Source organism: Hyperolius riggenbachi, chromosome 10 (assembly GCF_040937935.1).
Source record: "Hyperolius riggenbachi isolate aHypRig1 chromosome 10, aHypRig1.pri, whole genome shotgun sequence".
NCBI lineage: Eukaryota > Metazoa > Chordata > Amphibia > Anura > Hyperoliidae > Hyperolius > Hyperolius riggenbachi.
In genome coordinates this window covers 244,435,274-244,457,375 of record NC_090655.1, presented here as the reverse complement: position 1 = coordinate 244,457,375, position 22,102 = coordinate 244,435,274, and the positions used below count along the sequence as shown (strand labels likewise).

Here is a 22,102-nt window from a genome sequence, read left to right as displayed (position 1 = left end):
AGAAGACATCCCAAAGTATTCACTGAGAGGCATAGTGAGTTCATAGAAGATATTATTTTTTGTCACAAGTAAGCGGAAAATGACACTTTGTGAGTAAAAAAAAAAAAAAGTTTCCATTTCTTCTAACTTGCGACAAAAAAAAATGAAATCTGCCACGGACTCACCATGCCCCTCTCTGAATACCTTGAAGGGTCTACTTTCCAAAATGGGGTCATTTGTGGGGTGTGTTTACTGTCCTGACATTTTGGGGGGTGCTAAATTGTAAGCACCCCTGTAAAGCCTAAAGGTGCTCATTGGACTTTGGACCCCTTAGCGCAGTTAGGCTGCAAAAAAGTGCCACACATGTGGTATTGCCGTACTCAGGAGAAGTAGTATAATGTGTTTTGGGGTGTATTTTTACACATACCCATGCTGGGTGGGAGAAATAGCTCTGTAAATGACAATTTGTTAATTTTTTTTACACACAATTGTCCATTTACAGAGATCTTTCTCCCACTCCCAGAGATCTTCTATGAACTCACCATACTCCTAACGGAATACCTTGGGGTGTCTTCTTTCTAAAATGGGGTCATTTGTGGGGTTCCTATACTGCCCTGGCATTTTAGGGGCCCTAAACCGTGAGGAGTAGTCTTGAAACGAAATTTCTCAAAATGACCTGTGAAATCCTAAAGGTACTCATTGGACTTTGGGCCCTTTAGCGCAGTTAGGGTGCAAAAAAGTGCCACACATGTGGTATCGCCATACTCGGGAGAAGTAGTACAATGTGTTTTGGGGTTGATTTTTACACATACCCATGCTGGGTGGGAGAAATACCTCTGTAAATGGACAATTGTGTGTAAAAAAAAATCAAGATTGTCATTTACAGAGGTATTTCTCCCACCCAGCATGGGTATGTGTAAAAATACACCCCAAAACACATTATACTACTTCTCCCGAGTACGGCCATACCACATGTGTGGCACTTTTTTGCACCCTAACTGCACTAAGGGGCCCAAAGTCCAATGAGTACCTTTAGGATTTCACAGGTCATTTTTGTTTCAAGACTACTCCTCACGGTTTAGGGCCCCTAAAATGCCAGGGCAGTATAGGAACCCCACTAATGACCCCATTTTAGAAAGAAGACACCCCAAGGTATTCCGTTAGGAGTATGGTGAGTTCATAGAAGTTTTTATTTTTTTGTCACAAGTTAGCGGAAATTGATTTTAATAGTTTTTTTTCACAAAGTGTCATTTTCCGCTAACTTGTGACTAAAAATAAAATCTTCTATGAACTCACCATACTCCGTACGGAATACCTTTGGGTGTCTTCTTTCTAGAATGGGGTCATTTGTGGGGTTCCTATACTGCCCTGGCATTTTAGGGGCCCTAAACCGTGAGGAGTAGTCTTGAAACCAAATGTCGCAAAATGACCTGTGAAATCCTAAAGGTACTCATTGGACTTTGGGCCCCTTAGCGTACTTAGGGTGTAAAAAAGTGCCACACATGTGGTACCGCCGTACTCAGGAGAAGTAGTATAATGCGTTTTGGGGTGTATTTTTACACATACCCATGCTAAGTGGGAGAAATATCTCTGTAAATGACAATTGTTTGATTTTTTTACACACAATTGTCCATTTACATAGAAATTTCTCCCACCCAGCATGGGTATGTGTAAAAATACACCCCAAAACACATTATACTACTTTTCCTGAGTACGGCGGTACCACATGTGTGACACTTTTTTGCAGCCTAGGTGCGCTAAGGGGCCCAACGTCCTATTCACAGGTCATTTTGAAGCATTTGTTTTCTAGACTACTCCGGTTTAGGGCCCCTAAAATGCCAGGGCAGTATAGGAACCCCACAAGTGACCCCATTTTAGAAAGAAGACACCCCAAGGTATTCCGTTAGGTGTATGGCGAGTTCATAGAAGATTTTATTTTTTGTCACAAGTTAGTGAAAAATGACACTTTGTGAAAAAAAAACAATAAAAATTAATTTCCGCTAACTTTTGACAAAAAATAAAATCTTCTATGAACTCGTCATACACCTAACAGAATACCTTGGGGTGTCTTTTTTTTCTAAAATGGGGTCACTTGTGGGGTTCCTATACCGCCCTGGCATTTTACAGGCCCAAAACCGTGAGTAGTCTGGAAACCAAATGTCTCAAAATGACTGTTCAGGGGTATAAGCATCTGCAAATTTTGATGACAGGTGGTCTATGAGGGGGCGAATTTTGTGGAACCGGTCATAAGCAGGGTGGCCTTTTAGATGACAGGTTGTATTGGGCCTGATCTGATGTATAGGAGTGCTAGGGGGGTGACAGGAGGTGATTGATGGGTGTCTCAGGGGGTGGTTAGAGGGGAAAATAGATGCAATCAATGCACTGGGGAGGTGATCGGAAGGGGGTCTGAGGGGGATCTGAGGGTTTGGCCGAGTGATCAGGAGCCTACACGGGGCAAATTGGGGCCTGATCTGATGGGTAGGTGTGCTAGGGGGTGACAGGAGGTGATTGATGGGTGTCTCAAGGTGTGATTAGAGGGGGGAATAGATGCAAGCAATGCACTGGCGAGGTGATCAGGGCTGGGGTCTGAGGGCATTCTGAGGGTGTGGGCGGGTGATTGAGTGCCCTAGGGGCAGATAGGGGTCTAATCTGATAGGTAGCAGTGACAGGGGGTGATTGATGGGTAATTAGTGGGTGTTTAGGGTAGAGAATAGATGGAAACACTGCGCTTGGGTGGTGATCTGATGTCGGATCTGCGGGCGATCTATTGGTGTGGGTGGGCGATCAGTTTGCCCGCAAGGGGCAGGTTAGGGGCTGATTGATGGGTGGCAGTGACAGCGGGTGATTGATGGGTGGCAGTGACAGGGGGTGATTGATGGGTGGCAGTGACAGGGGGTGATTGATGGGTGATTGATAGGTGATTGACAGGTAATCAGTGGGTTATTACAGGGGAGAACAGATGTAAATATTGCACTGGCGAATTGATAAGGGGGGGTCTGAGGGCAATCTGAGCGTGTAGGCGGGCGATTGGGTGCCCGCAAGGGGCAGATTAGGGTCTGATCTGATGGGTAACAGTGACAGGTGGTGATAGGGGGTGATTGATGGGTGATTGATGGGTAATTAGTGGGTGTTTAGAGGAGAGAATAGATGGAAACACTGCGCTTGGGTGGTGATCTGATGTCGGATCTGCGGGCGATCTATTGGTGTGGGTGGGTGATCAGTTTGCCCGCAAGGGGCAGGTTAGGGGCTGATTGTTGGCTGGCAGTGACAGGGGGTGATTGATGGGTGATAGGTGATTGGCAGGTGATTGACAGGTGATCAGTGGGTTATTACAGGGAAGGACAGATGTAAATATTGCACTGGCGAATTGATAAGGGGGGGGGGGGTCTGAGGGCAATCTGAGCGTGTAGGCGGGTGATTGGGTGCCCGCAAGGGGCAGATTAGGGTCTGATCTGATAGGTAACAGTGACAGGTGGTGATAGGGGGTGATTGATGGGTGATTGATGGGTAATTAGTGGGTGTTTAGAGGAGAGAATAGATGTAAACGCTGCGCTTGAGTGGTGATCTGATGTCGGATCTGCGGGCGATCTATTGGTGTGGGTGGGTGATCAGATTGCCCGCAAGGGGCAGGTTAGGGGCTGATTGTTGGGTGGCAGTGACAGGGGATGATTGATGGGTGATAGGTGATTGGCAGGTGATTGACAGGTAATCAGTGGGTTATTACAGGGAAGGACAGATGTAATTAATGCACTGGCGAATTGATAAGGGGGGGGGTCTGAGGGCAATCTGAGCGTGTGGGCGGGTGATTGGGTGCACGCAAGGGGCAGATTAGGGTCTGATCTGATAGGTAACAGTGACAGGTGGTGATAGGAGGTGATTGATGGGTGATTGATGGGTAATTAGTGGGTGTTTAGAGAAGATAACAGATGTAAACGATACATTTGGGAGGTAATCTGACGGCGGGTTTGCGGGCGATCTAATGGTGTGGGTGGGTGATCAGATTGCCCGCAAGGGGCAGGTTAGGGGCTGATTGATGGGTGGCAGTGACAGGGGGTGACAGGGGGTGATTGATGGGTGATAGGTGATTGGCAGGTGATTGACAGGTGATCAGTGGGTTATTACAGGGAAGAACAGATGTAATTAATGCACTGGTGAATTGATAAGGGGGGGTCAGAGGGCAATCTGAGCGTGTGGGGGAGGGGGGTGATTGGGTGCCCGCAAGGGGCAGATTAGGATCTGATCTGATAGGTAAAAGTAACAGGTGGTGATAGGGGGTGATTGATGGGTAATTAGTGGGTGTTTAGAGGAGAGAATAGATGTAAACAATGGATTTGGGAGGTGATCTGATGTCGGATCTGCGGGCGATCTATTGGTGTGGGGGGGTGATCAGATTGCCCGCAAGGGGCAGGTTAGGGGCTGATTGATGGGTGGCAGTGACAGCGGGTGATTGATGGGTGGCAGTGACAGGGGGTGATTGATGGGTGGCAGTGACAGGGGGTGATTGATGGGTGATTGACAGGTAATCAGTGGGTTATTACAGGGGAGAACAGATGTAAATATTGCACTGGCGAATTGATAAGGGGGGTCTGAGGGCAATCTGAGCGTGTAGGCGGGCGATTGGGTGCCCGCAAGGGGCAGATTAGGGTCTGATCTGGTGGGTAACAGTGACAGGTGGTGATAGGGGGTGATTGATGGGTGATTGATGGGTAATTAGTGGGTGTTTAGAGGAGAGAATAGATGGAAACACTGCGCTTGGGTGGTGATCTGATGTCGGATCTGCGGGCGATCTATTGGTGTGGGTGGGTGATCAGTTTGCCCGCAAGGGGCAGGTTAGGGGCTGATTGTTGGCTGGCAGTGACAGGGGGTGATTGATGGGTGATAGGTGATTGGCAGGTGATTGACAGGTGATCAGTGGGTTATTACAGGGAAGGACAGATGTAAATATTGCACTGGCGAATTGATAAGGGGGGGGTCTGAGGGCAATCTGAGCGTGTAGGCGGGTGATTGGGTGCCCGCAAGGGGCAGATTAGGGTCTGATCTGATAGGTAACAGTGACAGGTGGTGATAGGGGGTGATTGATGGGTGATTGATGGGTAATTAGTGGGTGTTTAGAGGAGAGAATAGATGTAAACGCTGCGCTTGAGTGGTGATCTGATGTCGGATCTGCGGGCGATCTATTGGTGTGGGTGGGTGATCAGATTGCCCGCAAGGGGCAGGTTAGGGGCTGATTGTTGGGTGGCAGTGACAGGGGGTGATTGATGGGTGATAGGTGATTGGCAGGTGATTGACAGGTAATCAGTGGGTTATTACAGGGAAGGACAGATGTAATTAATGCACTGGCGAATTGATAAGGGGGGGGGGTCTGAGGGCAATCTGAGCGTGTGGGCGGGTGATTGGGTGCCCGCAAGGGGCAGATTAGGGTCTGATCTGATAGGTAACAGTGACAGGTGGTGATAGGAGGTGATTGATGGGTAATTAGTGGGTGTTTAGAGGAGAGAATAGATGTAAACGCTGCGCTTGAGTGGTGATCTGATGTCGGATCTGCGGGCGATCTATTGGTGTGGGTGGGTGATCAGATTGCCCGCAAGGGGCAGGTTAGGGGCTGATTGTTGGGTGGCAGTGACAGGGGGTGATTGATGGGTGATAGGTGATTGGCAGGTGATTGACAGGTAATCAGTGGGTTATTACAGGGAAGGACAGATGTAATTAATGCACTGGCGAATTGATAAGGGGGGGGGGGGGGTCTGAGGGCAATCTGAGCGTGTGGGCGGGTGATTGGGTGCCCGCAAGGGGCAGATTAGGGTCTGATCTGATAGGTAACAGTGACAGGTGGTGATAGGAGGTGATTGATGGGTGATTGATGGGTAATTAGTGGGTGTTTAGAGAAGATAACAGATGTAAACGATACATTTGGGAGGTAATCTGACGGCGGGTTTGCGGGCGATCTAATGGTGTGGGTGGGTGATCAGATTGCCCGCAAGGGGCAGGTTAGGGGCTGATTGATGGGTGGCAGTGACAGGGGGTGATTGATGGGTGATAGGTGATTGGCAGGTGATTGACAGGTGATCAGTGGGTTATTACAGGGAAGAACAGATGTAATTAATGCACTGGTGAATTGATAAGGGGGGGTCAGAGGGCAATCTGAGCGTGTGGGGGGGGGGGGGGGATTGGGTGCCCGCAAGGGGCAGATTAGGATCTGATCTGATAGGTAAAAGTAACAGGTGGTGATAGGGGGTGATTGATGGGTGATTGATGGGTAATTAGTGGGTGTTTAGAGGAGAGAATAGATGTAAACAATGGATTTGGGAGGTGATCTGATGTCGGATCTGCGGGCGATCTATTGGTGTGGGGGGGTGATCAGATTGCCCGCAAGGGGCAGGTTAGGGGCTGATTGATGGGTGGCAGTGACAGGGGGTGATTGACGGGTGATTGACAGGTGATCAGGGGGATAGATGCATACAGTAAACGGGGGGGGGGTGGTCTGGGGGGGGGGGTCTGGGGAGAATCTGAGGGGTGGGGGGTGATCAGGAGGGGGCAGGGAGCAGGGGGGTGGGATAAAAAAAATAGCGTTGACAGATAGTGACAGGGAGTGATTGATGGGTGATTAGGGGGGTGATTGGGTGCAAACAGGGGTCTGGGGGGTGGGCAGGGGGGGGGGTCTGATGGGTGCTGTGGGCGATCTGGGGCAGGAGGGGGAGAAATCAGTGTGTTTGGGTGCAGACTAGGGTGGCTGCAGCCTGCCCTGGTGGTCCCTCGGACACTGGGACCACCAGGGCAGGAGGCAGCCTGTATAATACACTTTGTAAACATTACAAAGTGTATTATACACTTTGTATGCGGCGATCGCCGGGTTAACATCCCGCCGGCGCTTCCGTATAGCCGGCGGGATGTTGCGGCGGGCGAGCGGTGACAGTAGCCGGCGGAGGATCGCGTCACGGATGACGCGATCGCTCCGCCCATGCCCTTAGAAGGACCGCCGCCTCTGTGGGTGAGCCGGTCCTTCAGGGCTCCACTTCCCGGCCGCCCCTGTGCATTAGGCGGTCGGGAAGTGGTTAAACTAAAGGTGCCCATACACTATGAGACAATCCTCAGCAGATTTGATGTACTGTGATCAAATCTGCCGAAGATTGTTGCTTCAAGTTCAACACATCACCAGCAAAGTTCTTTGACACTCACCTCTCTAGCTGGCACACTTCTTCCTCTGTGCAGCCATCATTTCTCTGGGGCCAAAGTCACCCCTAGGCCCTGAACTGGCATTGTACATGTCTGCACACATGGTGCCGCCAGGTCATTACAAGCACCGGGAGATGACGGCAGCATAGAGGAAGGAGTCCGCTGGCTGGAGAGGTGAGTGTCAGAGCACTTTGCTGCACTAATACTCTGCATAGGGGGAGATCTGCATTAGCGGGGGGAGGAATCCGAGGTGGAGTGTCTGCAATTGATTAGGGCCCGTTTCCATTATATGCGGTGCGATGCGCCTACATAGCCGCATCTCACCGCGGGTGTCTTGAAACCAATGCACGGCAATGGAACAGTTTCCATTGCGTGCGGATAGTAGTAAAAATGTTTACATTTTCCATTGCGTGCGGAGCGAGCTGAGAATCTGCAGCCGCATCCGCCTGCTGCCCCTCCATACACTTCCACGTCTTCCGATTAGTGATGGGTCGTTCGCGAACAAGCCGGCTCTAAGAGCCGGTTCATTGACGAGAACCAGAGGAGCCGATGCCCACTTTGAGAAGAGCCAGTGCCTCAGCCACCCCACGCAGCCTCTGCTCTGCAATAAAGGGCGCTGAGGCATGCCGGGAGATGTAGTCCTCCTCCTGTAGCTCGTAGGGGTGTATGGGGTGGAGCAGAGCAGCAGCAGGAGGGATTGCCCCACTCAGAGAAGCAGCCTGGAGTTGTCATGGAGACGGGGAGGGGCTTTTCTTCCGTATCTGAGTGGCTTCTAATGATATTAAATGAAGAGCCGTTTAAGAGCCATAGAAGCCGGCTCTTTAATGGGAGCCGAGCCAAAAGAGCCGGAATTCCCATCACTACTTCCGATGCTGAAGTGACGCGCCGCCAAGCAGCGGAAGTTATGCAAAGCGGCAAGGTAGCCGCACTCGCATCACTCCGCAAATGGAAAAGGCCGATTTCATGCTGAAATCTATTAATAATTGATGTGCAGCGTGTGCAAATGATAGGTCGGATTTCGAACAGAGAGGGATTTATCTTTTGGGCATGCTGGGAGAAAGTCTGTCAGTGTATGACGGCTGCAGTTCTGCGGTCCCCCACAAGATGGAAACATTGCTATACTAATTGGAACGTACAGAGCCCTAGAGATAGGAAAAGGGCGTGGTCTTTGAACAGGAAGTTAGGGGCGAAGTTGGCGGAAGTATACGGGAGACATTGCTGGGACTGGCAGCAGAAGAGGTAATGTGATGATATTGTATTGCATACATTTTACATCCAGTAACCCCCTGTGTCCTCTGCCTCATCACCAACAGTCGTTGTAAACACAAAGCATGCATAAAAAGATATAGAGAAGACTGGGGTTATAGATAGTGCAGTCATCCATTACACTCAGTGGGATCATGTACACAGCAAGGTAAAGTACAGCAATAAGAGTGCAAACACATATCCAATTTTGATTAGCCAATGATTGGCCAATTTTACCATTTCCATGTAGTATGACCTTACCTGCACAATCTGTATTCACAATCTGCTAGCCCTCATACTACAAGGAGGTGGTAAAAGTGGCTAATCAAAATTGGATGTGTAGACCAGACTTAAAGGAATCTTCAGCCAATTTGTACAAAATCCGCTTTACTTACCTGGGGCTTTCTCTAGCCGCTTGCAGCCGACTGTACCATGTTCACAGCTCCGCCGCTGCCGTGTGGTCCCCGCTCGGGGCAGAGGACGACCTCGAGATCATCCTTATTGCGCCTGCATCAAGAGCAGCTATCAGTCATGGTCACGTTGTCCGTGGCTTACTGCGCAGGCGCACAACGTCGCCGTGATTGACAGCGGCGATTAACGCAGGCGCATTAAGGACGAACTCGAGGTCGTTCTCTGCACTGAGCGGGGACCCCGAAGCGGCGGCGGAGAGAAGAGCTGTGAACATGGTACAGTCGGCTGCAAAGGGCTGGAGAAAGCCCCAGGTAAGTAAAGCAGATTTTGTAAAAATTTTAATTTAGGGACACTTAATAGACCGTCACTGAGCAGAGGCAACAAAATATTCTACTTTGTAAATTTAAGTATAAAAATAAAACCATGGGCTATCTTTAAACAAAATGTATTTCATCAGTTCATTTTCACCTCGGGTTCACTTTAAAGTTCTGTGGCAAATGACAGCGCTATATAAATACTAAATAATAATAACATTGGCATCAGCCTAGATTTATTAACCTATTATTGACCGCCAGTGTCATAAAGAATACACTAAACCAGGGGTCCCCAAATTTTTTCGGTCAAGGGCCTGGTCAATATGCTTCATATTGCGGGGGGCCCGGAACATACATAAAATGATGTTGAAAAACATTCCATTGAATCTAGGTATTGATTCCCAGAGGAGATCTCCCAGCAGCAGCCATTCAGTCATGCAGTGCTCGAAAAACGACTTTGTGCACCAGACAGAGAAGCATACCCAGGTGAAAACCTACGGCTCAGTTGGACAGCAGTGTCACCTGATGCGGAACTGGATTGGAAGCCAGCAAATGACTGCACACTGGCTTCTACAGTATGTGGATGGGTGGTGCCAGCACCACTATTCTGTATGCGGGCCGCTGATATTTAAAGGTGCAGTGAGCCCCATCTATAAGTTTTACATTTTGTGTTTGGGGGGCCAGTGAAAAAGCTTTGGAGGTCCGAATTCAGCCCGCGGGCCTTAGTTTGAGGACCACTGCACTAAACAGATGAAAGCACTACACAGCATGCCAAAAATATAGATGAAGCCCCAATCACACTCTAGAATGCGGTCGACACAAACGAACAATACACTGCGAGTTTGACGGGAATCATTTAAAAAAAAGTGTCCCAATGACAGTAAAAAACAGCAATTATCATCCATGTACAGCAATCGTTCCTGATGGATACGTTTGGATGATAATGGCTTAGTCGCTCATACCAAATGAAAATAAATGGACGCTAGTCTAGCTTAGGGGACCGAGCAGGAAACATCATAGGGAAATTCTGCTAATATGATTGGGCGAATGGCACACTCCCAAACTGCTAGGTTTCCAATAGGTTGTTTTTGGCCAATCCCAATGCTTTGTGCAGTAAGAGGGTGCTATGATTGGAGACCAAAATTTGATAATTGAGAGCAAGTCGCGTGCCAACCTCAATGTCTACTGGCCCCCTCTCTCTCCTATACAGATCCCTGGTGTCTAGTGCCCCGCTCCCTTCCTTATACAGTTCCCTGGTATCTAATGGTCCTCTTCCTTCTCTATACAGTTTCCTGCTGTCTGGTTGTCCTCCCTCACCTATACTGTTTCCTTGTGTCTAGTGGCCACCCTCCATCCTTACTCAGTTCACTGGTGTCCTGTGACAACCCCCCTTCTTCTCCTATACAGTTCCCTGGTGTTTAGTGGTTACACCACTTTCACCTATACAGTTCCCTGGCATCTAGTGGTCACACCTCTCCCCTATACAGTTCCCTTGTGTCTTGTGCCCGCCCTCCTTCCCTTATACAGTTCCCAGGGTCTAGTGGACCTCCCTCCCTCCCCTGTACAGCTCCCAGGTGATCAATTGAATATAGTTTTTCACTGTGCCCAAACAGTCATTTTATGCATGCATGTAAAAATGGGAGCAGGGGATTGCCACTAGTAGAATATCGGTATAATTACCTATATTGTACTAATTAATTGCGATAGTTAAAAAATCAATAATCTTTACCAATATTCTGTTATGACTTAATCTAACCCTACTCTCACACACAACTCTCCTTCTAATGATGCCTAACCCTTAACTCTCCCTCTACTGATGCCTAACCCATGATACTCTTCCCCATGATTTGGAACGACACAGAATCGATTTCTGGTTTCAGAGCATGGAGGCACAATATTGTTCAGATCAATTAGTTATGGAGTATCGCCAGGGTCTGCTTGCAGTGAGTGGACTACTAGTTAGTTTTGATCGCCCATTAACCCATTCCCGACTACCTAACGCCGAGAGGCGTCAGGAAGGTGGCAGTTCCAAGGACAACGTAATGCTGAAAGGTGTCAAGAACGGTGGGCAGGGATTGCAGGGGATCCCCGCTTGAGTGACGGAGCTCCGCTCCATCATCAGTCTACCAGCAGCGAAACCGCCGTTTATTTTTATTTTTTTTAATTTATTGTCTAGCGCTGCGATCTACTGCAGCACTGTACTGGGGACAGCCGTGTCACTCGGCTCAGATCGTGATCCCCTCTCATAGGCTAATGCCTATGAGAGGGGATCACCCTGATTGACTGGCGGGGGGAGGGAAGAAAAATAAGTAAATAAAAAGTAATTTTTAATTAAAAAAAACAAACAAATTAATTAAAAAAAACCATAGCCCTGCAGCAGCGATCAGAGCCCACCAACAGAAAGCTCTGTTGATGTTCAGAAAAGGTGTGGGGGGTGGGGGATTCATTTGTGTGCCAATTTGTGTGGCTCTGCAGAGAGCTATTAAAGCTTCAGAGCACTAAATTGCAAAACAAATAGCCTGGTCACTAGGTGGGTGTAAGCTGTGGTTCTCAAGTGGTTTGATGAATTTCTTAATGAAAAATCTAGTCATTTATAGGCACCTTTAGAAAACCTAAGGTGCCAATTTGAGGTAGCCAGGTTGAGAAGCATGCTGGCCCACTTCATTCATGATTTTAAAGGGAACCCGAGATGAGATGGACATGGAGGCTGCCATATTTATTTCCTTTTAATAGTGTATCAGAGACGGGGATATAAAAAAAAATGATAATACCTGGGGCTTCCTGCAATGGGGGTGCGCGCGCAGCCAGGCCGCGCATGTACAGTACACTTCAGACTGTAGGACTTTACAGGCCGAATAGCGCCACAGGAGGACAGTGAGGGAGTGAGCAGCCTGAGGGGGGCTGGAGGTATGTATCATTTTTTTCACATCCCCCTTCTCAGGTTTCCTTTAAACACCAGTTGCCTGGCAGTCCTCCTGATCCCATGTCTCTAATACTTTTAGCCATAGACCCTGAACAGGCATGCATCTGATGATTAAGCTGTTTTAGGTTAGACTGGATTAGCCATATGCTTGTTCCTGGGTTTTGCCTTGTTAACAAGGAAATAAATATGGCAGCCTCCATATCACCCTCAACTTGGGTTCCCTTTAACAGTTTTAGTCATGTAATTATAAAGGTGTGTGTGTGTGTGTCAGATACAGTAGTCTGGTGTGTGTGTGTGTGTCTCATCTAGGTAATGAAACGTTTGAGAATGTAATTGATTTATTGATTTGTTCAAAACATTAAATCAAGCAAAAATCCATTTATCAGAGCCTGTGTTAATTGAATTATCGATCAAACATTCATCATAAGATGAACATTTGTTTAGACTATCAACGGCTACATAGATCCATACTTTCTCAGTTCATCCATAACTAGCAGGGAAAGGTGTTTAATTGATTAACAGCTGGATTTCTGTGGATATCTGGCAGTGAGTCAGGTGGTGTGTGAGGTGGTAGGTGGATGGGGACTCTCTGTGGATTTCCAGTAGGGGAGTGATCAGTTTTTTTGTAGATTTGGACGCCTGTAGGATGGCCATGTTTACTGAGATTACCCGATTATTGGGAGTACAGATCACACCCCAGCAGCCTGGGCCTGCAAGCTCCACTCACACAACCAGTCTGCCACATGTGCTTTGTTTGCACAGCTGCAGGCTTGTTTATGAGAAATCCCTCCCCTGCCCTGTGAGAAGGTGACCTTGCTGTGCCCACTAGTGTAAACCCGTCTGGCAGCGGAGCTGGCAGAGGTAACCCTTTAGCTTCTGGAACAGCTGTCAGGCTTTGGGGATAGAGATGTTATCCGGGTTTTTATTCTCTGCTTCGGCAATAGCTGGGGTTATACGCCGGCTGAACCAGAACGTTGCACAGGCAAAATCTGAGTCAGGTGACCTTGCTGTGCCCCAGTAGTGTAAACATGCATCTAGCAGGGGAGCTGCCTAGGTAACCCTTTAGCTTCTGGAACAGCTGTCCGGCATTGGGGAAAGAGATAGGATCTGGATTTTATCCCCTGCCTCAGCAATAGCTGGAGTTATATGCGGGCTGAACCGGAACGTTGCACAGACCAAATCAGATTTTGAAAACGAACAATGATCTTGGCCCCATTCCCACTGACTGCCATCCTTTGTTTGGTGCTATGATTGCATTTTTGTTTTTCTGAATTCCTAAAAAAAAAAAAAAAAAGACATAGCACAACGTTTAGTACCTGATTTTCTTGTGACTTTCCTGTTTAAATTTACTTTTGGGAAGATCTACGGCACTGTCACCTGCGCTGTTAGCTTTGTCCAATCACATCAAAAGACACAGACTGCAGGACCTACACTTACAGAGCAGCCTTTTAATAAAAAATGTTTTTGGTTTGTTAGCTAGCACTAGGCTGCCTAACTATGTGTCCCAAGCCCCCGACACCTCTCTGAGCCCCGTGATCGGCGCCGGCTATATTTACCAGTCCGCGATCCCGCGAGAGCCGCAGCTTCTCCATTCAGCTTCATATGTCGATATGGTGACGATCGGACATGACGTCATGATGTCATGCGCAGTCTCGATCCTCCCCATAGCGAAGCCTAGAGCTGATTGGGAGGCTGCGCCATCGCGGGATCCCTGGGGGATACGTATAACGGGGGCGATCGGTGGGGACCGGAGGGACTTGGGCCACATGGTTAGCTAGCGAATCGCTAGCTTAACAAAATAAAGCACGTTTTAGTAAAAAAAAATCCTCCTGGGGCCATGTGATCCCTTGCGGCAGCTAGCCCGAGTGTAGGTCGGGCTTACCGCCAGGGAGGTTAAAGCATATGCTTTTCAGAAAAAGTTTTGAGGAAGTGTTTATGTTTTAATGAGTATAAGTGTTTGAGTGTGCAAAGGGTTTATTAACTCTGCTACTTTGCTGTATTTAACATCAGTCGTGTAGCATTGCCCTCTCTATAGTACAATACATGCTAATGCAGCCACAATCAGATCTCAACCCCACCACACACATACATACACACACGCCTTGGGTAGGTCAGTTTGCAGGCAAGGGTGATTTGCCGTTATTGCATATTCCACACATGTATTTGCAACAGAGTTTGTGGATGTGCCAGCGCTACACCTACTAATTAAATGCTACAGTATTTCACTTGAGCACAGCACAGATATACAACCATATGCCCCAAAAAATTGCTCCTGAAACGCAAGTCTTATCCCCCTTCACTGCCCCCAGTGTAACAACCTAGCCATACTTATATTATTTAGTTGAAGGAGTCACTATAAGTATTCACACAAATGCAGACAAATAAGACATCACAAAAGGAAGTAGGAACAGAAAATAACACATAAACATTTAAAATAGTGTCTTAAAAAGACAAGAAAGTGTATATATGTAACTTTGACGAGCTAGTCCTTAGATCTTGTTGATGTATGTAATGTGGTTCCCTGTCTTTCTCACACCAGGGCAACAAGAAAGCAAGCAGCCCCTGATCTGAAGGACACAAGGACCTCTACAAGGACGCCATGATGAATAACCAGCCACCCGTCACATCATCGGGTAAGAGGAGACTTTCATTTCTTGTAGAGAAGAGAGCAGTACAGAAAGTCCATCTACATCTCCCATCATCTGATAAATACATACAGCTTCATTCGTTAATCGGTGCGAGTTAAAAATTAGCGAGCGCACGCTATGCACGGTCATTCTGCGTAGCATGCGTTTCTAAGGTACGTCAGCACCTTTCTAAGTTATGTGCGCTTCTTTCATCTGCTGTACAATGTGAAGTATCGTGCCAATTAACATTAGTTAAGTATAGCGGTCACGCTACTTCACATCGCACAGCATATGAAAGAAGCGTGTGTAACTTAGGAAGGAGCTCACGGAACTTATGAAAGCACGCTATGCAGCATGACCGTGCAAAGCGTGAGCTCGCTGATTTTTAACTGATTAATGAATCAAGCCCATAGAGACAATGTATTCAGTCGGTGTGTTTTTCTACAGATGCATCCAGAAACCGACAAGAGAGATGTACAGGTCCTCTTTTTTCCCGGGACTGTACACAGGAAGATCACACCATCCCTCACCCTTATCATGTAGGTGCAGTTAAGAGTCTAAAACAAGAAAAGAATTGGGGAATGCATTCTTGTAAATGGACTGTTCATTTTCTGTATTCTTTTCTTGAGGGTAAAGAACAGGTTTATGGAAACGTAGAGGTTAAAGAGGAAAAAGAAGAGAAGACCTATGTAGATGGCAATCAGCAATCTATGGAGGAGGGTGATATGAAAGTAACAATTACAAAGGAAGAAGAAGAGATTTATGTGAGGAGTGATCAGCAGTCTATAGAGGAGGGTGACGTGATGGGGACAATCAAAAAAGAAGAAGAGGACACATATGTGAGAAGTGATCAGCAGTCTATGGAAGAGACTAAAATGAAGACAATTAAAGAGGAAGAAGACGAGACATATGTGAGGAGTGATCAGCAGACTATGAAGAAGGGTGGCAGGCTGAGGGCAATTAAAGAAGACAAATGTTCTCTAGATATTGGAACTGGTGAGTCATACACATTAGATAGAGTCATATTTAATGTTTTCATGTTATGTGATGCACAATCTTTAGAATTTTGAAGCACAATGTAAGAGGAGGCTGGATCACAAATGGTGGACCAGCTTATAAAATGACTTGGTTTGAAGTACCACTGAACCAGAAAATGTTTAACTTATTTTTTATTCTGATTCATGGGTGGTGCAGTGACATATATCACAGTGCCATCAGCACCTTCCAGACCCCCCTTGTGGCCCCTGCTGTGTTCAATCGTAATCTCCGACATCGAATATGGGTGGGGAGGAAGTGGCAGTTCCCCTCCTCTCTGCACTTCCCTAGAAACTCCCTGCTAATGGTTCCTGACACCAGTGTGTGTAATGGCACACAGTGCTGAGACTTGTGTGGGCTTAGGGAGATTTATCTCAGAACAATAGTACACTGATCATTCACGAGCGTGGCTCGGCCAGGCTACCGGGCCATAATGCGGGTACAGGAATCACCTGGAGAGACAGCGAGGGACTGTCAGCCTCAAAGGGGCTTAACCTTCCTGGCGGTAAGCCCGAGGAGGATTTCTCAGGCCCTGCTGGGCCCATTTGCAAAAAAAAATTTTTATTACGATCTGCCGTGCCCCACCCCCCAGACCCCATGCAGCCTGGCCAATCAGTGCCAGGCAGCGCTGAGGGGTGGATCGGGACTCCCTTTGATGTCATGACGTCGGTATGGCAACGGGGGAAGCCCTAATGGAAATCCCGTTCAGAACGGAATTTCCTGATGGGCCTGATCGCCGGAGGCGATCGGAGGGGGTGGGCGGATGCTGCAGCTCAGTGGCTGTCATGTAACTAGCGCTAGGCTAGCTACATGAGTTAAAGAAAAAAAAATTTAAAAATAGTACTGCGCTGCCCCCTGGCGGTTTTAATTGGCCGCCAGAAGGGTTAAGGAAGCCCTAGGTAAGTATAATACCCGAGATGTCTTTCATCTCAGGTACACTTTAAATAGGAACTGTAGTGAAGAAAACACAATGAATAAAAATTCTTATTGTTTACAATAGTCATTTATAGATTATTTAGTCAGTGTTTGAGCATTGTAAAATCTTTTCTTTCCCGATTTACATTCTGAACTTAATCACAGTTGGTGACATCTTTAGTTCTGCCAGGTAATCTGGCAGAATGTTTGTTACTGAGAGTTCTATGCACAGAGGGAGATACTGCTAGCTTGGCAGTTGGAAAACAATGTTAATTCCCACAACAATGTTCACAGACAGCAAACTGTCTGGACCTTGGTCAAGACATCACACTGTGGGAGGGATTTCACCACATTATCTGCCACACAGACCCCCCTGATGATCTATTTGAGAAAAGATAAAGATTTCTCATGGGAAAGGGTATATCATATACTGATTGGGATGAAGTTCAATCCTTGGTACAGTTCCTCTTTAAAGAGACCCTGAAGCGAGAATAAATCTCGCTTCAGAGCTCATAGTTAGCAGGGGCACGTGTGCCCCTGCTAAACCGCCACTATCCCGCGGCTAAACGGGGGTCCCTTACCCCCCAAAACCCCCGTTGCAAAATCTACAACCAACTTGGTCGTAGATTTTGCTGCTGGTGAGGCAGGGCTAACGGCTGCAGCCCTGCCTCTCAGCGCCGTCTATCAGCGGCGCATCGCCACCTTTCCCCCGCCCCTCTCAGCGAAGGAAGACTGAGAGGAGCGGGGGAGAGGCGGAGATACGCGCTGATAGACGCGCGTCAGGCAGGTCTGCATCGGTTAGCCCTGCCTCAATCAGGAAGCGCAGCCGGCGCTGTACAGAGGGGATTTGGGGGGTAAGGGACCCCGTTTAGCAGCGGGGGTAGCGGCGTTTTAGCAGGGGCACACATGCCCCTGCTAATTATGAGCTCTGAAACGAGATTTATTCTCGCTTCAGAGTCTCTTTAAGTCATTAATAGTGCTGTACGAAGTTTATTAGACCAACATGTCATGACTTGAATTTGACTTTCGTCTTGTTTCTCCAACAGATGGACGCTATCTCCAGAATAAAAAGAAGAGACGTCACATCTCCCCTCCAGATGATGCTGCAGAAGGTGATGGCGTCACACAAGGTTCAGAAGGAAACCCCATTACTGGAAATACACATCAGAGAATTCACCATGAGGACAGATCACTGGATCCCTCTAATCCTGAGGATTCCACTGACAGAGCTCATCCTGTTACCCTAAATATCAATTCAATATTTCACAGTGAGAGTAGATCTAGAGATCCGCCCAATACCATTAAGTCTGGTGACCCAGGTACTGGTACTTGTAGTGGTGGAGGTGATAAGGACTTCCAGTGTTCTGAATGTGGTAAATGTTTTGAAAGGCGTTCTTTTCTTGCCTCGCACCAGAGAAGTCACATTCGTGAGCGATCGTTTCAGTGTCCAGAGTGTGAGAGATGCTTCACTGACAAAGGGCACCTTCTTCTACATCAGAGAACTCACACGGGCGAGCAGGTTTTCTCATGTGCGGAGTGTGGGAAATGTTACTCTAAGAAAAGAGCCCTTTGTGTGCACCAGAAAACTCACTCAGGCGATCGCCCTTTTTCATGTGCAGAGTGTGGGAAATGCTTCACTGAGAGAAAAATCCTTCGTGAACACCAGAGAAGTCACACCGATGAGCGCCCTTTCTCATGCGCAGAGTGTGGGAAGTCTTTCAGGAACAAAACAACCCTTCGTACGCACCAGAAAACGCACACTGGTGAGCGGCCGTTTTCATGTTCAGAGTGTGGGAAATCTTTCACTTTGAAGGGAAACCTTCTTAAACACCAGCTGCTACACACCGACGAGCGTCCCTTTTCATGTTCTGATTGTGGGAATTGTTTTAGTCAGAAAATTTCCCTTCTTAGGCACCAAAGAATTCACACTGGGGAACGTCCTTTTCCTTGCATGGAATGTGGAAAACGTTTTATTACCAAAGGAAACCTTATTGCCCACCACAAAACACACAGGTGAGTATCATTTTCCATGTTCAGAATGAGGGAAATATTTTGCTGAGAAAGGGACTCTTCCAGCTATATTAAAGAACACACTCTAAAGAGTGTACCTTTTCTTGTTTAAAGAGCAGGAAAGTTTTGTGATTGTAAAAAGAGAAAGCCCTCCACATACATCGGAAACTGCAACCTGTCAACAATTATACATCCTGAGTGTGGGAAATACTTTAGAGCAAAAGGTCATCTAAACGTACATGGGAAAGTGTGCAATCCTAGATGGTGCTGACATACATGCGGTAATGTTTAGAGGAATATCACACTTGCAATAAGTGTAAGGCCTGTTTTATACTGAAGATCGCAAAAAGAAAAATGCAGTGCGATTTTTTATTTATTTTTTTTTTTTTTTTATTTTTTTTTTTCAGTGTGATTTCTCAGCCAATTGCTTTTTGCGACTTCTACTGGATGCTGGGAACACAAGGAGCAAAGCAGAAGAAAGGCAGCATGCAGGATGTCTGTGTTCAGGCAAAATGGGATCGTAATTATATCGCGTTAGTATAAATCGGTTCCTGTGATTTGAATTAGTCTGCTGATGCTTTGATTTTTGTGATTTGCATGCGGAGTGGATCACAAAATGGAGCAAATCATTGAAGTGTACCTGAGATGAAAGACATCTCAGGTATCATACTTACTTGGGGCTTCGTTAAAGGGAACCTAAACTGGGAAGGATATGGATTTTTCCCTTTAAAATAATACCAGTTACCTGACTCTCCTGCTGATCCTGTCTCTCTAATACTTTTCGCCACAGCCCCTCAACAAGCATGCAGATCAGGTGCTCTGACTGAAGTCAGACTGGATTAGCTGCATTCTTGTTTCAGCTGTGTGATTCAGCCACTACTGCAGCCAAAGAGATCAGCAGGACTGCCAAGCAACTGGTATTGTTTAAAAGGAAACATCCATATCCCTCTCAGTTTAGGTTCTCTTTAAGCCCCCTTGAGGCTGCTCAGTCCCTCGCGGGGGACAGGTGGGTCCTGTCCCCCGCAGTACAGCCCAGTAGCCTGGCCAAGTCGCTCATGCGCGGCCCGGCCCTCAGTCCTGTGCTGGCACAGAATGCTCCTGGGGCACAGAAGTGTGACAGCTGTGAGGCCGGACCAAACAAGCGTGACAAAAAGCAACTCGGCCAGGCTACCGTTCCATATTGCAGGGGACGGGAGCCACTCGGGGAGACGGTGAGGCACTGAGCGGCCTAAAGGGGGCTTAAGGAACCCCCAGGCAAGTGTAGAATCTGAGATGTCTTTCATCTCAGGTTCACTTTAAGACAGAGATGAAGACCTAAGCAGCAGTCCGCTTATAGCTATAGCAGTGTTCTCCCCAGAAATAGTTTTCTAGCCAGGTGGCATGAAAAAGTAGCCAGGTAGGGCAATATGAGAGAATGCAGGGCTGGTGCTGCTGTGAGCAACTATGCTTACAGCAGAGGAGGAGGTGAGCCGATGACAACCGGGTGCTCACCAAAACTAGCCGGGTGGAGCAACCGGCTCAAAGAGGCTGGGGAGAACACTGGGTATAGGTTGAGGTTGTTGGGTGAAACTGCCTTTTGGCCTCTCTTATCTTTTAGGGACTCCAGTTGTGAGATCTGCCAACTGTTATTACAGGCTCAGTTGCTCAATTATGAATGCATCTCCCTACACACAGCCCTCCTGCCCCCACACACAGGAGCACAGGGTGGTCCCACCTACACACAATCCTCCAGCCCCCACACACAGGATCACAGGGGGCTCCACCCACACACAGCCTTCCAGCCGCCATACATACAGTATCATAGAGGGTCCCAATTACACACAGCCCTCCAGCTATCACACACAGGATCACAGAGAGTCTCACCTACACACAGCCCTACAGCCCCCTCACACAGGATCACAGGGGGTCCCCCCATCACACAGCTCTCCAGTCCCCACACACAGGATCACAGGGGGTCTCACCCACACACAGCTCTCCTGCACCCATACATCTAGGCTCACAGAGGGGCCCAATTACACACAGCCCTCCAGATATCGCACACAGGATCACAGGGGGTCCCACCGATACACAGCCCTCCAGCCCTCACACACAGGATCACAGGGGGTCCCACCGATACACAGCCCTCCAGCCCCCACACACAGGATCACAGGGTCCCACCCACACACAGCCCTCCAGCCCTCACACACAGGATCACAGGGGATCCCACCTACACACAGCCCTCACACACAGGATCACAGGGGGTCCCACCGATACACAGCCCTCCAGCCCCCACACACAGGATCACAGGGGGTCCCTCTCACACACAGTCCTCCAGCCCTCACACACAGGATCACAGAGGATCCCACCTACACACAGCCCTCCAGCCCCCACACACAGGATCACAGGGGGTCCCCCTACACACAGCCCTCTGGCTCCCAACACAGGATCACAGGGGGTCCCACTCACACACAGCTTTCCTGCACCCACACACAGGATCACAGGGGTTCCCACCCACACACAGCCCTCCAGCCCCCACACACAGGATAATAATAATTGCAGTATTTGTATAGCGCCTTTCTCTTGTTGGAATCAAAGAGCTTGCAAGGCAGCCACTAGAGCCCACTCAGTAGGCAGTAGCAGTGTTAAGGAGACTTGCCCAAGAAACTTCTTACTGAATAGGTGCTGGCTTACTGAACAGGCAGAGCCGAGATTTGAACGCAGGTCTCCTGTGTCAGAGGCAGGGCTTTTAACCATTACACTATCCAGCCACCTGGATCACAGGGGTTCCAACCCACACACAGCCTTCCAGCCCCAACACACAGGATCACAGGGGTTCCCACCCACACACAGCCCTCCAGCCCCAACACACAGGATCACAGGGGTTCCCACCCACACACAGCCCTCCAGCCCTCATATACAGGATCACAGGGGGTCCCACCTACACACAGCCCTCCAGCCCCAACACACAGGATCACAGGGGTTCCCACCCACACACAGGATCACAGGGGGTCCCACCTACACACAGCCCTCCAGCACCCACACACAGGATCACACGGGTTCCCACCTACACACAGCCCTCCAGCCCCCATACACAGGATCACAGGGGGTCCCACCTACAGACAGCCCTCCAGCCCCAACACACAGGATCACAGGGGTTCCCACCCACACACAGCCCTACAGCTCCCATACACAGGATCACAGGGCGTCCCACCTACACACAGCCCTCCAGCCCCCTCACACAGGATCACAGGGGGTTCCCACCTACACACAGCCCTCCAACCCCCACACACAGGATCACAGGGGGTTCCCACCTACACACAGCCCTCCAACCCACACACACAGGATCACAAGGGGTCCCACTCACACACAATGCCCCAGCACCCACACATAGGATCACAGGTGTTCCCACCTACACACAGTCCTCCAGCCCCCACACACAGGATCACAGGGGTTCCCACCCACACACAGCCCTCCAGCCCTCATATACAGGA

The 22,102-nt window shown here is 48.5% G+C and overlaps 1 protein-coding gene across 1 annotated transcript; it reads left to right on the top strand.

Annotated features, from left to right (window-relative positions):
- Window positions 1-8,241: 8,241 nt before the first annotated feature.
- LOC137535074 (zinc finger protein ZFP2-like) lies at window positions 8,242-20,441 on the top strand. Its single transcript, XM_068256861.1, has 6 exons — window positions 8,242-8,391; window positions 14,585-14,678; window positions 15,120-15,211; window positions 15,302-15,668; window positions 17,669-18,635; window positions 19,040-20,441. The coding sequence occupies exons 2-6, from the start codon at window positions 14,645-14,647 to the stop codon at window positions 19,173-19,175; spliced, it is 1,596 nt and encodes a 531-aa protein (XP_068112962.1). The 5' UTR covers window positions 8,242-8,391; window positions 14,585-14,644; the 3' UTR covers window positions 19,176-20,441.
- The last annotated feature ends 1,661 nt before the right edge of the window (window positions 20,442-22,102 follow it).

Bases quoted from the DNA above. Each gene is read 5' to 3' on its own strand.
- LOC137535074 (XM_068256861.1), top strand. From the start codon at position 14,645: ATGATGAATAACCAGCCACCCGTCACATCATCGG. The intron at 14,679-15,119 runs GTAAGAGGAGAC...GTTTTTCTACAG, and splicing joins GCCACCCGTCACATCATCGG to ATGCATCCAGAAACCGACAA. The intron at 15,212-15,301 runs GTAGGTGCAGTT...TCTTTTCTTGAG, and splicing joins CCATCCCTCACCCTTATCAT to GGTAAAGAACAGGTTTATGG.